At 42.4% G+C, this 19207-nt stretch overlaps 1 protein-coding gene across 1 annotated transcript in view; it reads right to left on the bottom strand.

The window, feature by feature from the left end:
• Positions 1–1977: 1977 nt before the first annotated feature.
• Positions 1978–19207, bottom strand: part of LOC124795731 — a 745624-nt gene continuing 728394 nt past the window's right edge. The window contains exons 6-7 of the mRNA XM_047259814.1: positions 6062–6124; positions 1978–2127 (exon numbers count right to left, since the gene is read on the bottom strand). Coding sequence (XP_047115770.1) covers positions 1978–2127; positions 6062–6124 — 213 coding nt within the window. The remainder of the gene's footprint in view (positions 2128–6061; positions 6125–19207) is intronic.

The following is a 19207-nucleotide window of genomic DNA, read 5'->3' as shown; positions in this document are numbered from 1 at the left end:
ATGTGGATTCTGATAAACTCGAGAACCAAAAAAATAATAAAGATTACAATCTATACAACAATTAAAATAAAAAGTGGGAGACGAACTTGAATTTAACGTTGCCAGTAAAAGTGCTTAGGCAGCTCCAGACAAAAGACACTCAATACACAGTTTTCAGCAAGAACTAACCGGATATGAGACTACAAATAACAAGAGGGGTTCAAAGCAGAATTGGTCGCTTGAAAATAAAATGAACAAGAAGGGTAAAATGGATAAATATAGAAACTGCAAAATGAAAACAGTATTTGGAAATTTTTGTTAGGAATTAGAATGTTAGCTGTAATTTTGGGAAATGGTGACATGAGGTCATCAATGTAGTAGGTAGAAACGAAAGACGTTTTTTAATTGCAGCAGACAGGTTTGACCGGGACCTTATTGACATTAATAAAGCCATTAGTTTCTTAGAGAAAGAATTCAATATGCAGCAAAAAAAAAAAAAAAAAAAAAAAAACTTTATGATGTGCCGAATGCGATAATATGCTTCGCAGATAGCGAAGCAAGTCTTCAATCATTTATCCTGGCCAACTCCACAAACTGAGAACCAGAAGAAAAGGAAAGAAAAATGCTAGCTTTTAAGTGTAGTGGTACTAGTAGGAATAAAAATGTCTTCATTAATGCTAACAAAAATACGTATCGTGTATATCAGTAAAACGACTCGTTCCACACCATTTCGGTAAAAGAATCCTTCAAATGACCTACGGAACATGTTGCTAACTAACTGGAAGGAAATCAGTTTGAGTTCTGCGGAAATGTAGGCAATACTAACACTACGACTAATCTTACAATTAAAGACAAAACTATGCTTTGTTGCTTTTACAGGTACTAAGAAAGCTTCCGACATTCTTAACTAGAATGAAGTCTTTAAAGTACTGAAAGTAGTAGTGAAAAGACTCAGGGATTGGAAACTGACCTACAAGTTGTACAGAAAGTGACGAAGGGTATGAAAGGAAGGAAAGCAGTGGAGCAGTTTTGTAACCAAGCCCCCATATTATTCCCTGTGTACAATGAGCAAGTAGTAGAGGAGATCAGGGAAAATTTATGCAATGGAACAGGAAAAATTTATGCAATGGAATTAAATTTCACTAAGAATAAATAACAACTTCTAGGTTTGAGAATTATATCGTAATTATTTCAGATATGGCAAAGATATTGAAAGAGGAGTTGAACAGAATGAATAGTGGCTTGAGTTTATAAGATGGGTATAAAAAATTTGGATAAAGGTAACAGAATGAAATCAAAGTAAAAAAGGCGATGCTGAGGAAATCTGGTTAGGAAATGAGAACTAAAAGTGGTATTAAATATGTTTTGCCATTTGGGGATCAAAATAACTGACGTTTGTCAGATAAATTAAGTATAAACTTGCAGTAAGAAGAAATTTTTTAAGAAAAAGGGAGATATATAAATTTCAGACTTGGGAAGTATTTTCTCAACGTACTTTTAGGAGTGTAACCATATGCGGAAGAAATACGTGTATGACGTGCAAATTTTTAAAATGTGACGTTATGTAAGATCGTCGAACATTAGGTAAGTAGGACAAACAACAAGTTAGGAGTGCTGAAACGATTCGGGAGACACATCTTTACGCATCAATGAATAGTCAGTTTGGTTACTGAACGTAGTGTTTGTATTGGTGGTTGTGGGGGAGGGTTCAGGTAGTGGCGGTAAGAAATGAATAGAAGACTAAGGTTTGATTGCAAATCAGGTTTAAGGGGATGTGGGTTGCAGTAGCTACGAGCAGATGAAGAGACTCGCAGAGGGTAGACAGCGTGGATAATCGCATCAAACCATTCTTTACACACACGAGACTACGGTAACAACATCACGACACCTCTCTGCAGAATTTATAAAACGTTGCGCATTTTTATTAATCATACATTAATTGTTAAAACTGATATACAACACTGCCGCTAATAATGAGACATATCGTGCTTCTAACGTTTATTTGAGCTGTGTCTTAATATTTCGCATAACTTTCGCACTAAGAGCTGCTGTGGTACTCACGTGTCGGATGCACTGATCGTCCGCGGCGGTTCCTCGGCCAGCCTTATACTCCTGGAACTGCGACACGACGCACAGCAGAGCGTACACCTGGCACACAAGACAACAGTAAACACCACAAAACGTACTCAATACGAACAGTTCTCACATAATGGAGAAACGCCACTGAGCAGTGAAGCTTAAGCAAAACAGCTGCAGCCTTGGCATAACATATACCTGATTAAGTTGGAATTTGTTGCATTAGAAAATGTAGCTAGTAAGTGGGTTCGAGTGGCACATGGGACATTTGCAGTCGAACAGAAGAAAAGTAAGATGTTCATGAATTAAGAAGTTTTTAGTTGCGATTAATTGGCATAACAGGATACACCGGTTGAAACTAGACTTTGTCTATGTTTATTGACTCTGTGTTTAGTCTGTAAAGCATATATCTAAATGCTGCTTGTATGTATGATTTACTTAACGTCTGATGACCTATTCCTGTGGGTTGCTGTGGGTTTTCAATGTATGTCAAATAAGTGCTAGTTGGGTTAGTTGTTCAGAATTATAATAATGTTAAGGATAATTAACTGTTTATATTGCTATATCTTCTAAGGAAACCATGGCCGATGTACTTTCCTGCGAGCTACGTAGCACCAGGTGCTAGCTGTGTAGCCTTAGCCTCTAGAACTTTCTGCAGTGTGCCACCTTTTCCGGCGGGCAGGGCATTCTCGTGTTGTGATGACAATGCGAATTAGTAGCGAGCGCGCGAGAGAAGTAATGTGGTAGACTCGATCGAGTTAACATGTAATAAAATGGTTGTTAGCCATAAATACACAAAGTTCAGTTGTAAAGTGTTTAGCAGCACACTGAGGGAAATATTTCGTTGAAATAGCAATGTTGGATCGTGAATGTTCTTTTTGGATTACATGGAATTTAAAATTCGACAGTTTCTTCAGAGAAATGAGTGTGATACGGTTAGCCGTGTTTTCCATTGTTTGAAGATGATCACGCAAAAATGCAAAATTCAAATTATGATTACTTCGTCTGCAATGTTGGGAATAGATACACAGCACTCGAGAAACAAATGGAAAGGGGAAAAAACCAGTACTGAGTGCTAAATATGTGTGGTTACCGCAGAAATTATGTGAAGTCGTCTAAACACAAAAGTACACAAAATTAAAGTCAATTACGAACAGAAACCAAATGCAGTTGAAAGAGAAGTGGGATTCCAGAATCTGGGGATAAAGGTAATGTTGAAACTGTAATCAAGCATTTTATGACTACAACCTCTGCTAATAAACAAAGAACAAACAGGTTTTCTTCAAAATATGTGATAAATAGCAACAAACGCTATAAGTAACAGCTACAAAACATCACATTCGGAAGCAAAACTACTTTTAACATTTTAGAAAACAAAATGTGACAATGTATTTTATGTGTATTATGTTTATAGAGCCACAACTCTGGATGATAAACGATGCACAGTGTAGCTCTTTGTCTTTTTTCATACACGTAAGAAGAAAAATACAAAACAAGACTTGTTTAGTAACAGGTCTTGCAACAGAACAGGTCCTGCAACAGACACGATGCTAACAGAAAACGTACACCTTTATCAAAACAAGGAAACTTAGTGTCGGTAAACCTGGTTTTCTACCTGCTAAAGAGTAAATTTATTAATCTGTTTCCCTGTAGTTGTACAAGATCATTAACAATTTTTGCAGAGTTTTCCTTACTTTTTAGAAACAAAACATACTGGGACTCAAATTTTGTGACACATGTGTTGGAAGCGTAAGAGAAACTTCGGAGATATAGGGTAATCTATCTCCTCCTACCAGTAGCTTTCATGCAACTCGCAGTGTCTCCAAACACCATGTCCAAGATTTTCATACTCACTCTCTCTCTACCACTACACACTAAATATTACTCCTAAAGAAAAAAGAACAGGACCATTTTGTAAAAAATTTAGTGTTGTTGAATTTTGTACTGGGATGAGTTTTCGCTAGAGGCATAGTTTCCGAATTATGCGAGAAAATCGTAGAAACGTGACCTTCAAATGCGTTTTTCTTTAATAACTCGAAAACGATGTTGTCCAGCGAAAACGAATCCCAGTAAAAAATCGAAGTACATAAATTTCTTACAAAAAGGTCCTGGTCATTTCTTTTGTAGGAGTTTCGTTTGCACAGAGCAAGGGGAAGTACACGAAAATCTCGCACATAGTGTTTGAAGGCGTTGCGGACTGCATAAGGCCAAGCGTTAGGGGCAGCTGAATCACCGTGTATAGCACTTCACACAGGAATTTCAGCCACCTGAAATTCAATCCAAATCGTCTGTTATGTTTCATATGTGGCTGAACACTTTCCAAAGCGTACTTTGAATTTCACCAAGCATTCGTTCATAGCAATAACTGTCATTCAACAAAGCAGTTAAGTTTCAGTGATGCAAAACGAAAACAGCTTGTGATACAGCCAAATAACAAAGAGAAAGAAGATACAAAAGATGTAAAGGCAGTACGTGCGGTAGCAGTAGCTATGAAAGTATGCATGAAATATTATTTGGACTATAATAGCAATAAAGTACACTCCTGGAAATGGAAAAAAGAACACATTGACACCGGTGTGTCAGACCCACCATACTTGCTCCGGACACTGCGAGAGGGCTGTACAAGCAATGATCACACGCACGGCACAGCGGACACACCAGGAACCGCGGTGTTGGCCGTCGAATGGCGCTAGCTGCGCAGCATTTGTGCACCGCCGCCGTCAGTGTCAGCCAGTTTGCCGTGGCATGCGGAGCTCCATCGCAGTCTTTAACACTGGTAGCGTGCCGCGACAGCGTGGACGTGAACCCTATGTGCAGTTGACGGACTTTGAGCGAGAGCGTATAGTGGGCATGTGGGAGGCCGGGTGGACGTACCACCGAATTGCTCAACACGTGGGGCGTGAGGTCTCCACAGTACATCGATGTTGTCGCCAGTGGTCGGCGGAAGGTGCACGTGCCCGTCGACCTGGGACCGGACCGCAGCGACGCACGGATGCACGCCAAGACCGTAGGATCCTACGCAGTGCCGTAGGGGACCGCACCGCCACTTCCCAGCAAATTAGGGACACTGTTGCTCCTGGGGTATCGGCGAGGACCATTCGGAACCGTCTCCATGAAGCTGGGCTACGGTCCCGCACACCGTTAGGCCGTCTTCCGCTCACGCCCCAACATCGTGCAGCCCGCCTCCAGTGGTGTCGCGACAGGCGTGAATGGAGGGACGAATGGAGACGTGTCGTCTTCAGCGATGAGAGTCGCGTCTGCCTTGGTGCCAATGATGGTGGTATGCGTGTTTGGCGCCGTGCAGGTGAGCGCCACAATCAGGACTGCATAAGACCGAGGCACACAGGGCCAACACCCGGCATCATGGTGTGGGGAGCGATCTCCTACACTGGCCGTACACCACTGGTGATCGTCGAGGGGACACTGAATAGTGCACGGTACATCCAAACCGTCATCGAACCCATCGTTCTACCATTCCTAGACCGGCAAGGGAACAGGACAATGCACGTCCGCATGTATCCCGTGCCATCCAACGTGCTCTAGAAGGTGTAAGTCAACTGCCCTGGCCAGCAAGATCTCCGGATCTGTCCCCCATTGAGCATGTTTGGGACTGGATGAAGCGTCGTCTCACGCGGTCTGCACGTCCAGCACGAACGCTGGTCCAACTGAGGCACCAGATGGAAATGGCATGGCAAGCCGTTCCACAGGACTACATCCATCATCTCTACGATCGTCTCCATGGGAAATAGCAGCCTGCATTGCTGCGAAAGGTGGATATACACTGTACTAGTGCCGACATTGTGCATGCTCTGTTGCCTGTGTCTATGTGCCTGTGGTTCTGTCAGTGTGATCATGTGATGTATCTGACCCCAGGAATGTGTCAATAAAGTTTCCCCTTCCTGGGATAATGAATTCACGGTGTTCTTATTTCAATTTCCAGGAGTGTATGCCTAGTGGCCCAGATGTCTACTGTTGTCGGCAGTATAGAAATAATTACAATACTCACGTTGAGTGTGATGAGGAAAAAGTCGATTGTGAAGAGAAACGCAGTGAGTGGATTGAATGTAAGCTGTAAAGAAGAGAAAATACATAATTTAGAATTAATAAATATGTAATTTCACAGTACCTACAGACAGTACCAAAAAATAATCACGTAGTGAAAAATTATCATGGGCTTTGTGCATCAGTAGCTATTTATTTAAATTAAATTGTAAGAAAATATTCGTTAATTATTATTAGTTAAACTACAAATTTCGCACCAGAACGACGAGAATTAGCTGAGAAATCACAGTACAGCTTATTTATCACGAAGTTTACCCAACGTACGCGACCACCTCTACGGTCCTGATACGTCATGAAAATGTGGCTCCAATTTTGTATATCCATTTTGATTATATTTTGGAAACATTTGCTGTCGCAGCTCAGGCGTGTCAGCTCCGTGTGTGCCAGAAGCAGTAGATAAATAACGGAGCGTAACTCCTCATATTCTTATGACAGTGGCCATTGCTTTTCATTCCTTGTTATTCCTTGCTGGTGATGTCTGCTGATATTAGCAGAATGCCTTTGTTAAAGAGGGTACTGTTTCCCTTGGTCCGTATCAAACTCAATTCCGTTGGAATTATTGTGCTCCACGACCATGATGTAATCCAGAACAAGTGAACGTCATTATCGGTCGTAATATCATATGATGATATTACGGATGATGCTGACCTTCGTTCTGTACTACACTCAGGTTGTGTTCGATATGGTTGCTCCGTAAGATGAAGATGATGCATTTGGCACTGATTTGGCGACATCATCTTTACTGTACTAGAAAATCTCCTATGTAGATTGATACATGAGTTCAATAAACAGCCAACCTGTGGAACTCAGCTCGCTAAATGCCTGTGTCGCATGTTAAATTACAAAGCCAAGGTCGATAACGTGATATTTAACTCCCCGAAAGAATTCGATTCAGTTTTGGTTTCGTTGTGAACAATACACGAACATATGGGTATCAGTGCGCCTTGATGACTGAGGTCAGGACTTACTGCTTGAGAGAAGCAGCAACGCTGTGTGTGGATCTAATTGCAGCGAAATTATCAGTAGCAAAATAGCTTCGGCAGTACCCCAGAGCAATGTTATAAGGCACTTCTGTCTTCCGTATACATAAATAATGTAGTGCATAACGCAGAAAGATTTATGACGTTGTCAGTGGGTTATGGTGTAGTATGGAGTAAACTGGCTTCCCATGTGAACGTCAGTCAAATGCAAGACCCTCTGCAGAAGATCGACGGTTGGTGCAATGACTGACAACAGGACCTCAGCATAAATAAATGTGTTCTATTGCAGATACATAGGTAAAAAGAGAGACTGTCCTTCGTTTACAATATTGGCAATAAATCGCTTAATACCGTAAGAACCGTACTTTGTCTGAGAGTAATCGTTGGAAGCGAACCAACTTATAATTATCACTTCATCTAGCTGTAGGAAAAGTAGAGAGCCATTGGAGGAGAGCTAAGGAAATGTAATTCATTCATGAAAGTTGTTACTTAGCGAATACTTGTTAGACCGATTATTGAGTATTGAAAGTGCTTCTAGGGCCTCACCAGGTAGGGCTAATAGAGGACACAGAAAATCCAAAGGAGAGAGCAGCAATTTCTCAAGGCTTCGTTTAGTAAACCACCAGAGTGATCTACTGTTTGTAATATGGTTTAGAAAGCTGAAAAACTGATAATGAAACCAGTATACAGGTCACTTTCTCACCTTGAACGAAGGCCGGAAGAAAAGGTACTTGACGACCTCCACTCAAGGGAAATACAGGAAGACCTTTTACAGAATGAAGAAAGAGTGGAGGAGGATATGCAAGGAAGAAATTTGAAAGAAGATTTACAAAAGTTTATGTGTTGTAAAAAGTGGAACAATAGGTTGGTAGAGAAGTTCTCTAGTTTAGCGATTCATCATTGCAGGTATGTTGTGGTCTGCGTATATCTCACTGCATCATTTTCATTACATCTCATACCACTGATGGAACTCTTGCCGGCAATGAACGACGTCAGGCTACCAAGTAACAGGGAACAGAATTTAAGAAAACGTTTTTTGCACGTGACTGATCGGCTAACTTGCGCAGTACTGAGTGGAAACCGATTCACATAGAAGTGGCAGTTTTCGACAATATCGTGTAGGAGCTAGAAGTATGGCATCTATGGCAGTCTATTAGTTAATTTCTGTTTACTATTTTAGGTTCAAATCAAGCTTACCGTGTTGACTGTACTTTAAAATTAATTTTTGTTTGTTTACTAAATAAACAAGTACGGAAATCACATTGATTTTTCCGTTTATTTGGTGTTTGCTACTACTTATTTATCTTCCAGTAACCGAGTAAGTCACGAACACTGAACCTGTCCACGGTCTGACCCATATCGCGTTACCAAATCCAAATATAATCGATAAGGGCAACTGGAAATTCCTGCACTTTCAGCGTTCTCGACGTACAAACTTGTTGCAACTGGTCAGTATCGTTAGAACATCCTGTCGCAGCTATTCGTGATTCTCCACGCCTTCACTGCGTTGTGCCAAGGAAACAGTCTGGAGGATAAGCGGAAGCAAAACAGAACATACACATTCAGTTGGGAAGAAGGACAGTTTTACGTTTCCTCTGTTTGCTTTAAACTCACAGTCCGACAACTAAGCGTGACAGGTTGTACGAGAGAAGTGATTATGACCGGAGTCTATGAGCCGCCTTTCACGTGAAAGCTGCAGCAGCGCGGGTGTAACTTCACGATGTAGTGTAATTCCTGTTGAAAAGTTACTTCCATTTGTTTCATATATTAATGCTACATTACCGGATAGCAGCTACCAGAAGTCAGCGCGAAGCGGAAACATGGCGCGTAACAGAGCAGCACGCGGCTTTCAAACTAGCAGCGAGATACGAAGAAGTAGTTTGTGTAACGAACAGAAAATTACGAGACGTCTCGCGCGAGTAAACAAAGGAGTCCGTGAAGTGTGTACCAGGGAGGGAGCGAGATAGTGGAGGCGGCGAAAGTGGCTTCTGTACGGTGCTCATTCTGAATAGTTGGCAATGCTCTCAATTATAAGTTTGGTAAATGAATTGCATTGTTATGTGTGTTTCCTACGTACGCTTACATATCCGCAGCTCTATGTCTTAATAACGTGAAGAATTTAGTTTTCAAGCATACTTTAACGACAGTCGCTCGTAATACCAACGGACAACGAAATCACTAGAGGATTTACGGTACCAATGGCAATTTGAACTATCAGTCCTATGGAAACAACATATAAGGTTGTTAACAGAGTGTAAGCTCTGACGTACACCTCTAAACAATGAATACAACCTACCGATATCGCGATATCACTTTTAATTAGTAATTAGAGATGGAAAGATAGACTAAGCGCAGTTGAAAAGGGTGAAGCTACTCGGAAGTAACACAAGTGAGTATGGAACAAGTACATGAACTGTAAATCACATGCTATAGGGCCTCAAACTACAGTCACTCACACTTTGTAGGTCCGATTTTTGCAGAGATTAAGGTTTTCCTCATACGTTACGTACATGACATAGTAATATGAAGACACTGAAATTTAGAGGTGAATGTGATGAACTGCAGTTCTGTTGACTCATTGGCGTCGTACATAGGACAACTGCATCAGCGTCAAGTAGCTGGATTGCTGAAAATCTTTTACAAAATAATAAATACTAAAGGGGAAGGTATCTGCTACGTAATCCAACAACAAATGCAATGCAAGTGTAAAGAACACTCCACCCATGACAATATGGTTAAGGATTTCAGAATGGAGGCAATTAGTAGTTCCAGGAAAATATGTGAATTTATAAATACGTGAAGTCTAAATGCTTCAGAGACTCAACATAATTTAAAAGCTGTTGATGTACTGGGTGATCAAAAAGTCAGTATAAATTTGGAAACTTAATAAACCACTGAATAATGTAGATATGGAGATAAAAATTGACACACATGCTTGGAATGACATGGTGTTTTATTCGAAGAGAGAGAGAGAAAAAAAAAACAATGTTCACAAAATGTCCGACAGATGGCGCTGGACAGCAAAACGTCAGTAACTGCTACAGTGACGGGTGAGAGGTACGCCTATATGTTACAGAATCACATCATCCCCAGCCTGGCTGATAAACACCTGATGGAACTTACGATGTTTATGCAGGATGGTGCTCCACCCCATATTGCTAGACGCGTGAAAGAACTCTTGCGCGCGTCGTTTGGTGATGATCTTGCGCTCAGCCGCCACTTACGTCATGCTTGGCCTCCAAGGTCCCGAGACCTCAGTCCGTGCGATTATTGGCTACTGGGTTACCTGAAGTCGCAAGTGTATCGTGATCGACCGAAATCTCTAGTGACGCTGAAATAGAACATCCGACGCCAATGCCTCACGATAACTCCGGGCATGCTTTACAGTGCTGTTCACAAGATTATTCCTCGACTACAGCTATTGTTGAGGAACGATGGTGGACATATTGAGCATTTCCTGTAAAGAAAATCATCTTTGCTTTGTCTTACATTGTTATGCTAATTGTTGCTATTCTGATCCGATGAAGCGTCATCTGTCGGACATTTTTTAACTTTTGTATTATTTTGGTTCTAATAAAACCCCTTGTCATTCCAAGCATGTGTGTCAATTTGTACCTCTCTATCTACATTATTCCGTGATTTATTCAGTTTTCAAATTTATACTGACTTTTTGATCACCCGGTATATATTTTAGCCTTGGTAGATATGACATTGAATCGGAGTATTTAACATCTCTTCCAAATTTCATCTCAGAATCACAAAAGAAATAGCATTATAAATCGCCTGACAACACAGTCGCGGGTGTGAAAAGCTGCCTTGTATGTCACTCCATTTACAGATGACTAAGCAAAGAGGCAAAATCATACCGCTACTTGTTCTGAAGCAACTGAGAATGTGAACAATGATCCAGAATTCCGCATGTGAAATGCGGTTTTGAAAGAGAACACGAAAAATACACGACTTGAGTAACATTCTGGGACCCAACTGCATGGGTTCAACTGTGCCCCACCGTTACATCGAAAGATGCTGGTCGAATGCATCCTTATTAAACACAAGACGAATGTCTCAATTACTGCTAACTTCATCGTACTGCTCGGGGCAGAAGGCAAGACGATAGTGCCTTTTCCTTTAGTTCACTACGTAACCAAAACGAATCCTGCCATCTCACTTGCCGACTCCGGTCAATAACCTAGCAGTATCCTGTTCATGGCAAAGATCTAGAGATCACAGGCAGCTTTTGATTCATTGTCAGTGAACAAGTGACTTACACCATGTGACTTGCAAAAGGCGTTCATTCTGGAATAGCCATCTTTCAACAGTCCTTTCCGACGAGGACTACTTACCGAAGGAGGCAGCAGCTCGTAGAATGTATTCAGACTTGTTTGATACGGTTTCGCGGAGTGTAGGACTACAGGCAAGTGGAAATGGTACTAGGTAATTGCATATTAGGTGGTACTGAATAATACAGGTAACATAAATAAAGAAGCACGCGATGTAAAATTCAAGAAAGAAAAGTAGCAGAATCTGTCATATATTCAGGAGTGAGAAACTGTAGAAAAAGAAATGAATTTGATAGACAATGCACGAAGAATCTAGGACTCTGAGGAGCTACGGAAACCAAAATACAGTTGGATGACAAGCTTTGTTTTTAGTTTTGAATTGATTTACATGCACCGGAATGAAATGAATCGATCGGCGGATGAAAAGAGTTAAAACGAAGCTGCTAATCGGTACGTATTTTGAGTCTGGGATGTAATATATTCTTCGCTGTAGTTGTCTTGCGGAGACACTATGGAATGCGGAAGCAGAGGTAGGAGAAACAGGACGAGACACGAAAACGGATGCAATGAGGCGAAATATTTGTGCGACGCAGATGAATGGCAGGAATTGGAATGTGAAGCTAAAAAATGTCTAAATGATACGCGTTAAAGTCATGCTCAAACATGCCAAGAGTTGAAACAGATCTGAAGGGAAATGTATTGAGCACACAAGAAAATAACAAACATTTATGCAGACACCAACGAGAAACTATATATTCTATGATGACGTTTATATAGGATATCAGAATCAGTCTGTAAAGCTCATAAGCTTGTTGCAGGTAGGTTGTGCTGAGAAGTAGTTGTTCAGAAAAATCATTTGTTAAATTAGGTATTCGGGACGAAGAGCGGAAATTCAAGCTACCAGGCAGATGCAATTAGTGATAATTGTTCTCAAATAGTAGATGATGGCCAACGAGACCGCTCAGTCTTTGGCTCGGGTTTGATGCTTACTGCCATTCTATTTATGTACCGCTCCCTTGTTCGATACGTGGAAACCAAACGAAGAACGCGTTTGACGACACCATCTCTGGCAAGACGCTTGAATTTGTATGCGCAACTTTCTGATTGGATAACTTCAATGCTAATTAACTTGGAAACGGCCCAAAGTATCGAATTTTTTTCTGATAAATTATTTCTGAGCACAAACTACTCTTCAAAAACAGTACAAGCTTTTCAGACTGTTTCCTACCATCCTGCAGAATTAAGTCTACGCAGTGTTATGCTCATGGGCATACAGTTATGTTAACTTACTTGAGCAGAAAAATATGATTGTCATCAACCCACAGAAGTCGATCATCATTTAATATTTGCATTTTTAAATTTTCTGTCAGAGTGTGGAGTAATAATGCTTTTCGGAAACAAGAAGGAATATGAAACAAGACAAGCTATGTGTCTCCTCACATAGACATACAGGATACTAGTCTCCACCGTATTCATGGGAATAGACGAACGCGAGAACCAGTTGGAAATATAGAGGCGAACGTTAAATCTGTTCTGCCTAACCATCAGCTAAGTCATTCCGAATCATCTGGAAGTTAGTTACATCGTGCCTACATGAATTCGTTGCGCTAAAAGTGACAGATGTTCACGACATGCCTACTGCAAAAATCAGATGCGTGGGCAGTCAAAAATGCGCATGGGTTAGAGAATACAAACAATACGATGAGATTTTATGGTGGCAATATTGGTCTAGGGCCAAGCACTGCTTCATTTATAAGGCTCAAAAAAGGCTATAAGCAGCAACAGGTTATTAGGGATAAAATGGAAGAAGCAGAAGAAATTGTAGGATAAGCAGAAGAAGACATAATATGCTAGAGAAGAAACAAAGAAGCAGATGATCAGTGAAAAAACAAGTGGGTGCAAGAAAACAGAAACGAAACACAGAGATTACTCTTGCTTATATAGGGTTAGTCAAACGAAAACGATATGGGTGGATAAATAGTAAGTAAACTGCTTATTGTTTGCAAAATAATGGCCGTAGTTGTTAATGATTTCATCCCACTTTGAGACAAGACGATCAGTGCCTTCATGAAAAAATGTCTGCTGTTGCTTACGCAAACATGATTGTACTCAGGTGTGCACCTCTTCGTCCGAAGCAAATCGACGGTCAGCAGTATCTGTCTTGACGGTTCCAAAAATATGGATATCGCATAGGGATAGATCGGGACTGTATGGAATAAGTGTAAGGGCTTCTCTGTGAAACTTCTGGAACGTAATCGAAACAACTTTGGCAACATGAGGTCGGGCATTGTACTGCACAAGAATGATGTCGCCCTTCAATATTCCTAGGGGTTTGGACTCGGTGGCGAGCTTCAATTTTTGCAGCCTGTTCACGTACAGTTGCGTTGCACTTTAATTGTGCCACCGTGTTTCAGAAACTCAAAGAGTAGTAGTGGGCCCTTGCAGTCAAGGAAAAAGATCGTCATGACTTCCTCGGGGGCAGCTAGCCTGTTGAAATTTCGCAGGGGAGTAGTTATATATCCTCCATGTTGTCCTGATTTCACCCCTTACGATTTCCATATTTTCGTGGCCGTCGATTTGCTTCACGTTGATTTCCTTCGGACCAAGAGCTGCACACGTGAGTGTACATGAGTGTAATAATGTTTGGGGAGGCAACGGTAGACATTTTTGCATGGAGACACTGATCGTCTTGTCTCAAAGTGGGATAAGTGCACGAGGATTAATATTTATGGCGATTTCTTTGGAAATAATTAACAGTGCACTTACTTTCATTTGACGGCCGCTTATGATTTGATGTAAAGCCTATCATTGACGTGATTTCTATGAAAATCAAAAATGTGTAGAAGAAGTCAGTTTACAGATTACACATTGATGATTCTTTACGAAAAAGTGCAATTATTCGTGCTAACAATTTACTAGAATTGTTATCGAGCAGGTCATATACGTACAGGGTGGTGAGAAACAGTCTGAAAAGTCCTTAAGGATGATGAAAAGTATGTTTTGATGATAAATAATTATTATGAAATAAATTCGATACGTTGCCCGTTTCTGACTAAATTAGCATTGTACTTAGCCAATCAGGTTGTTGTGCGCACAAATTCAAGTTTCCTGCCAGAGTCAGCGTCACTAAACGTGTTCCCTTTTTGGTTCCCCCAAACCGAATACATGTAGCTCTTGCTCACCAAGTTTAAATTTATCACTTCCGAAAGAAGCAGATTTTACCGTTTCTAGTGCCACTATATAGGAAAACAGAACGATGACTGTTACGTTGAACAACTGTAATCTGAGCTTTTACCTTACCTCCTTAAAATACTGGCAATACGTCAGTATATATTTCTTAGGGCCTATGTAACCCCAACGGTACTCAGTGAAACAAAAGAATCCTAGTAGTTGGAGCGCAATGAATCGAATTTTTTCTTACCAGTTATTTGCAAGCACATTCTACCAGCAACATCCTTACAAGCTTTCCAGATGGTTCATGGCCACCCTGTATATCGCGAACAGCAGTGGACATGTCATATTCTCTTGAGGTAGACCGAATGCTACCTTCGCCGTTGGCGATTCGTAGTATTGAAATTTAACTACATTGGTAAACCTTTTGGCTTTAAAAGTAACGCCCTTGAGATGCCCAGCTTAACCCGCAGGACACGACAGATAGTTTAATTTGTGGAAAGGGGCCAAAATAAGGGGCTGTCAGTTACACTGGAACATAAAACTTTATTCTTTGATCAAACATTACAAGAGACAAAAAGATTTTTTTGCATTAAATACACACCTTTAATCTTTGGGACTTAATTACCGACTAAAGGCCACTTCAATAACTTAAAACGCAAGCATATCAGAAATTTAAAAGGTTAGTTCATTGTTTAGGCTGAAGGCTCAAAGAATCTGAGACTTTCAGAGCAAACAATTTGTATTCAAAATCGGCTGAAAGCCCAACACTTAAGGCTAAACAACATTAATTTTTTTAAAAAAAATATCAAGGTCTTACGTGAAACAGTACTTAATTAGGCGAAACTCAACCAAAGCAGAAATTTAAAAGGCAAAGCCTTATCTTAAAACAGTTCTTTAGTTAGGCTGAAGGCCCAAAGAATCAGACACTTCAAGAGCAATTAAGTTAAATTCAAATCGGCTGAAGGCCTAACACTTAAAACACCATAATATTAATTTTGGTTTAAATACCAAAGGCCTTACGTGAAACAGGTCTTTACGATGAAGGCCGTTCAAACTCAAAATCGGCTGAAGGCACAACACTTAAAATTCAACAACATTAAAATTTATAAAATGGCAAAGGCCTTACGTGAAACAGTTCTTTGAACTAGGCTGAGGACCTTAAGAGCAAACAGCTGAAACTCAAATTCGGCTGAACGCCCAACACTTAAAATTCAACAACATTAAACACTTTAAATTAGGCTGAAAGCCTAAAGAATCTTACGCCTTAAGAGCAAAACTACATTAATTTAAAAAAAAAATCGGCTAGAATCCATACAAGTACAAACAACAAGAACAAATAAAAAAAGGCAGTACACCCAAGGGCACTCAGATGTTCGAGGGTTTGCCTGGAATGCAAACACTAACGCCAACGGACCGACAATCAACGGACCCACCGACAGGGTAACTTCCACCTCACCCGACCAGAGCACAACAGGGAGTTCAACGGAACAATGTAGAAGATATTTGCGCCCACAACCAATCATACATGGAGCTGTCAAATTACACACCGTGCTTTACAGCAACAACACGATGAGGAAACTACACTGCCTGATTTTTAGGTCAACGGCCAGGGCAGGTAACCGGAACGTTAACGGTCACAAGGCAGAAGATTCCGCTGGTGCACTTCAGTAATGGTTCAAATGGCTATGAGCACTATGGGATTTAACATCTGAGGTCATCAGGCCCCTAGAACGTCGAACTACTTAAACCCAACCAACCTAAGGACATCACACACGTCCATGCCCGAGGCAGAATTGGAGCCTGCGACCACAGCGGTCTCGTGGTTCCAGACTGAAGAGCCTAGAACCGCTCGGCCAGATCGGCCGGCTGCACTTCAGTTCAAATAACCAAATACAGTGAATCTCCACCGGAGGGTGGCTAGAATTTTCCAACTTGAAAACCATGTTGTTCCTCGCAGGGGTATCCCAGCAGCCGACAACGAACTCGAAACGACACAATGTGAACAGTCTTGATTTGCTGGTAGATTAAATCAAAACTCAACTTTCGTGTCCATGGTCGGTGAGCCAAGGGCCTCATAGCAATGGGAACACCCCTGTACACATCGACACCGCATTGAGACCGCCAGCGGCCCTGGCCAAACTACGTCCCGCGGAGAATTCCTCCCTGTTCCACGCCAACCGACCGACTTCCCAGCCCTGGAAACGGTGAAAGGACGAAATATACATCGGCCGATGAGACGACCAACCGAAAGACCAACCAACGGTCGTCCCGCTCCAAACTTCCTCCGTCGGACAGTTAACGTGTGCCGCCAGCGGTCGGCGAGCACTGGCTGTCCGCGCCTTACCAGCGCTCTGTCCCCGACTTCACTCCTGCTGCGTCCCGACCGAACTGCTGGTCCATGCCGAACTTACTCAGACACACGACGACCCAGAAATACTGTCGGTGGCTCCAGAGATGGTACTGCGGCTCACTTTATCGATACGCACTGCTGCTGCCGCTCAAAGGTAGGAAGTTAGTGACTTCAGTAAATGAAATAAGAAAACGAGGAGGCAGTACCGTAACAGAAGATGACAAACATATGGGGTAAACGAGAGCCTTGCACGGCTCAGCCCTGAATGCCGAGATTTGTCCGCAAAGAGGATTAAAGTTATATTTTCACGGCTGTTCGTTATAAATGGAAGAACATGGAAGCGGTATGCAGCAAGCTTCAAACTGCCATGAAGTGACTGTGCAAATGGTTTCAGCGGAACCGTTCAAAATAAACATAACTAACACCACATATAAGAAAACGTCACACAGCAGCTTTATCAAATGGTTCAAATGGCTCTAAGCACTATGCGACTTAACTTCTGAGGTCAACAGTCGCCTAGAACTTAGAACTAATTAAACATAAGTAACCTAAGGACATCACACACATCCATGCCCGAGGCAGGATTCGAACCTGCGACCGTAGCGGTAGCTCGGTTCCAGGCTGTAGCGCCTAGAACCGCACGGCCACTCCGGCCGGCGGAGCTTTATCATTTAGAAATTGCTTATGAATGTCGGTTTCTTGTGGTATGATCGTGTTAAGCTTCGTGTAAGAATGAGAAACGTCTACTGCCAAGTGTCGGTAATCGACCGCTGTAGCGGCTGTGGCTTATCGCCCCGCGATATTACTACTTGAGATGACTGTCGCACGAATATGTAATCTGTGGGTTCTTCCGCATGTAAGATCTCCCATACAAGTAACGTCCGAGAGGACCATACAGTCTCACGAAGTGCCTTGAGTTAGGAAAAGGGCTTGCGTGCTATTAGACACGTACGCCTATTAACGCGAGCAGTGCGATTAGGTGTTGCAAGTCGTCAACCCGTCGACCATTGTTGCACCTTCTCTTGACACACGATAAGAGGGAGTCACGCTGACAAATGATAGTACTGGGCAAAGGAGTATCGTCTTGTCGTCTCTTCACTGTCCCGGCAATGCACACAGAATCCTGATGATCATATCAGTGTGTGGAGGCTCTGAGCAGAAGGAACGCTGCCACATTGCATACGTCATCGTCTGCATATTCATCTACGCCTACATTGGTCAGCCAGAACGTTATGATCACCTACCTAATAGCCAGAATGTCCACCTTCGGAACGGATAACAGCGGCAATGCGTCATGGCATGGATGCAATAAGGCTTTATTAGGCCAGTGGTGGGAGTTGCCACCACATCTACACACACAAGAAACGAAATTCCCGTAAATTCCGGGAAGTGGTGCTATGGGCACTGGCGCGACATTAAATCACGTCCAAGATGTGTTCTATCTGGTTCAGATCTCGCGAGTTAGGGGGCTAGCACATCAACTGGAACTCACCACTGTGCTCCATCACATTTCTGGCGTTATCTTGCTGTAAAATGGCACTATCGTCAGGAAACGTGATTGTCATGAAGGGGTGTACGTCGTCTGCAGCCCCAGAGCGCAACACAGCCACTGCAAGCTTATCTTCGTCCCGCAGTACAGACGTCAACGAACTGGTACCCTGCTGAAGGACGACGGATTCGCGACCTCGCATCGGCATGATGTAGAACGTATCGGGATTCATCAGACCATGCAACGGTCAGCCACTCGGCCGGCGTCCAGTGCCGATGGTCATGTGCCCATCTGAGCCGCAGTTGCCGATGTCGTGTTGTTAACATTCATACAAGCATGGGTCGTCGGCTACGGAGGCTCATCGTCATACGTGCTCGCTGCACTGTGTGTTCAGAAACACTTGTACTCCGCTCAGTATTAAAGTCTGATGTTATTTCCACCACAATTCGCCGCCTGTTCTGTTTCACCAGTCTGTCCAGCCTACGACGTTCGACATCCGTAATGAGGACTGGCCGCCCAACCCCATGCCGTCTGGACGTGGTTTCACCTTGGTTTCGCCGGCCGAAGTGGCCGTGCGGTTAAAGGCGCTGCAGTCTGGAACCGCAAGACCGCTACGGTCGCAGGTTCGAATCCTGCCTCGGGTATGGATGTTTGTGATGTCCTTAGGTTAGTTAGGTTTAACTAGTTCTAAGTTCTAGGGGACTAATGACCTCAGCAGTTGAGTCCCATAGTGCTCAGAGCCATCACCTTGGTTTCTTTACGTGCTGAAGACACTCACCACAGCACTCCTCGAACAAACGATAAGTCGTGCAGCTTG

This window comes from Schistocerca piceifrons, chromosome 4 (assembly GCF_021461385.2).
Source record: "Schistocerca piceifrons isolate TAMUIC-IGC-003096 chromosome 4, iqSchPice1.1, whole genome shotgun sequence".
Taxonomy (NCBI): Eukaryota; Metazoa; Arthropoda; class Insecta; order Orthoptera; family Acrididae; genus Schistocerca; species Schistocerca piceifrons.
This window is presented reverse-complemented; position numbering and strand designations above follow the sequence as displayed.